This window comes from Drosophila hydei, unplaced genomic scaffold (assembly GCF_003285905.1).
Source record: "Drosophila hydei strain 15085-1641.00,03,60 unplaced genomic scaffold, DhydRS2 tig00000149-arrow-pilon, whole genome shotgun sequence".
NCBI lineage: Eukaryota > Metazoa > Arthropoda > Insecta > Diptera > Drosophilidae > Drosophila > Drosophila hydei.
The window spans coordinates 1,492,806-1,495,615 of NW_022045678.1; the positions used below are offsets into that span (position 1 = coordinate 1,492,806).

The following is a 2,810-nucleotide window of genomic DNA, read 5'->3' on the forward strand; positions in this document are numbered from 1 at the left end:
GATATCGATATAATTATATAATTAAAAGTGAATTCACTTATCATTAAATATGACTTAACAAATTGTGTAAGCCGAATCCATTGTAAAGGATAAATCAGGATAGTCATATGACAATATATGCAACAGACAGAAAGAGCCATGACAGACTTCATACAGTATGAATATTTTTGATCAACGAGCTAAGTCATTTAGCCCATCTCTATCTGCTCATCTGCTAATTCATAAGCATTCAAACTAAGCTAGTGCCTTGCAGAAATATTGTTTTATTTGTAGTGCTATTTGTACGTGGACTTAAAGTTCAGAATATTGTATATATAGCGCTTAAGAAATCGAAAACAAACTAACTTTTATTAGGCTTACCTTCCATGGGGCATGCCAAGTCCAGAAATAACTGCATCTCTTAGTTTTGAAGCTTAAGCTCTAAAGTGTAACAATTCAGTTGAGGGAGCTACGAGGCTGTGACAGATAGCAAAACAGCTAAGTTTGAAATTAAAAATCTTTCAGGTGAATCAACTTTTTCATCCAATGAAAAGTAACAAATCCAATAATATAATTAACTGCCTTGGGACAGTCCAACTAAAGTAAAATTACTTCTTGCAAATTGTTTTCGCGAACGTTTACCCAATTCCTTTGTCATACATACATGCATCAGGCTACACATATAAGCTTATATAAACTGTCTATGTCTGTCGCCTTTCGAATCTCGAGAAAGTGTTACATAATTGGTTCCCAAATATGTAGACCGATTTGTAATATGTTTAAATAATTGCGTACTGTTTATTTGGTTGCTAGTTTTTTTCGTTAACGTGTACCCAAGAGTTGGGATTAACATAGATGTTGGAGACAGTGCCGCGTAGTGTGTTCAGGCCCTGATTGAGTGGCACTGGCTTGGGGCGGTGCGCCGCGCCCTTGATCCATTGCTGCCACGCTGCGGCAGCCTGTTGCTTGCGCTGTTGCAGTTCCCGTTGCTTACGCAGCGCCTCGCGTTGCTGCCGCTGGCGCTGCCGCTCCGCCTGCTCAACTTTCTGCAGCTCCCAGTTTTGTAGGCGCCGTTGCGCCACCTGCGCCACATGCGCCACCTGTGCTACCTGGACCTGGCTTGTGGCTGGATTCGACTTACGCTTGTTGGCATACTGGCTTGCCTTGCGCTGGCACCATTCCTGGACACGCTTCTCGTTTAGCTGTTTACGCAGTTCGTCCTGTTGCCTTTTGAGCTCGCGCTCTTCCTGCATTGCCTGTCGCTTGTAAAGGCCCAGCCGCTTCTTGCCAGAGAGCCAATTATTGTAGGCCTCGTCCGACCGACGCACAATCTTCAATTGGTCCAATTGCATTTGCGGGTCGTACTGCAGTGAGCCAGTGTTCGAGCTCAGATCGAGCAAGGGTATAGAACAGCTGTAAGTGAGCTGATCCCCGGACACATAGGAGGAAACTATCTCCTCCTCCTCCCAGCTGCACATGGACGTTGTGGAGCCTCTTTCCTGCGGCTGGTTCTCTGCATTGTCTTGCATTAGAAACGCCTGTTCATCTGTTCCAGCATCGCCTCCGCTATCTCCAGACAGGGAGCTATCACCAATTCTGCTCTTTGGCGTCAGCGTTACAGTCTCCGTTTCGAAGGATCTGGGGGAGCTGTAGCGCAGTGTGGACATCTCCGTGTCGTCCGCCGAGTTGAGCTCGTAGGACGAAGCGGAGTGGCCCACATACCGCGCCGTGCTCAGGCTCGGTCTGGAGACCAAGCCACGCGGCTCCGAGTCATACGACTTGATGTAGGTACGCGAGCATTTTGTGTGCCTTGTGTCCGTCTGGGTGTCGCTATCCATGACCTGGGTGGGAATCGTGTTAATGTTGGAGCGTACGTTATTGAACACTTCATTATCAACCAAGTTGCCTCGACTGTTCATGCGACCAACGAATGCCATTTGATAAGGTTTCCAAATGATGCGAGCTCTTAAGTAATTCTCAATCCAAATTGAGCCCAACGTCGTCTGTCTTTGACGATTCTGCACGCTATTCAAACTCGAAAGTAAAACGACAGAAACTTTAAAGCAAATAAAACTGTATGTTTGTGTACACAACAATAATCGGAATGAGAGTAAAAAAACAAACTAACTCGAATCTACACATTTGACAGCTGTAGCAATGTAATCGTTGACCTATATTACAATTTTATATTTATAAAAATGTATAATTAATAGAAATATTTTATTTAGTTTTATACTCATTTACGAGGTGAAAACGTATATATATATATATATATTATATTGTGCACTATTCGTGTCTGTTAAAGCGCTAAAGACTCGAAGCTTGCAACATTTTCCCGCGTTGACAACCCGAGATCAAAAAGATATCCTTTACATATCTATGTCTTTTAGGGCGTGTCAAATCGTGCACAGCTCTATCGTCAACAGTTTTAGAGCTAATACCACTCCAAATTTGGAATGTAAGTTACAGTTAAGATACTCTACAGATGGATAATTATATGCTTAGGCCCACTTGTATAGTGGCAAATCGTATCTGACTATAGTGAATTGTTCAAATTCTGATATATATTGAACACTCTTGCTACTAGTTAATTGATATTTGAAATATTTACTCGTGAGTACAGCCCGAATCAAAAAATATATTGATTATATGTCTACGTCCTTAGAGGACGTAGTCTAAAGTCTATATCTTCTAAAGTATCTGAGCTAGAAAATAAATTAAATTTTGAAGTTATTGTAGAGCTTCTCTGTGCCCTTTTGGGGCCATATTGTTTGGAAAACATCCCATGATTTTGTCTATTTCGAATGTTAATAAAAAATAAATTTATTTGT

At 42.0% G+C, this 2,810-nt stretch overlaps 1 protein-coding gene across 1 annotated transcript; it reads right to left on the minus strand.

Annotated features, from left to right (window-relative positions):
• Nucleotides 1-754: 754 nt before the first annotated feature.
• LOC111602255 (coiled-coil domain-containing protein 34) lies at nucleotides 755-2,084 on the minus strand. The gene is made up of 2 exons (XM_023319248.2): nucleotides 1,878-2,084; nucleotides 755-1,820 (listed from the first exon to the last, which is right to left on the minus strand). Exons 1-2 carry the CDS (start codon nucleotides 1,914-1,916, stop codon nucleotides 789-791), a joined length of 1,071 nt encoding a protein of 356 aa, XP_023175016.1. The 5' UTR covers nucleotides 1,917-2,084; the 3' UTR covers nucleotides 755-788.
• Nucleotides 2,085-2,810: the final 726 nt, after the last annotated feature.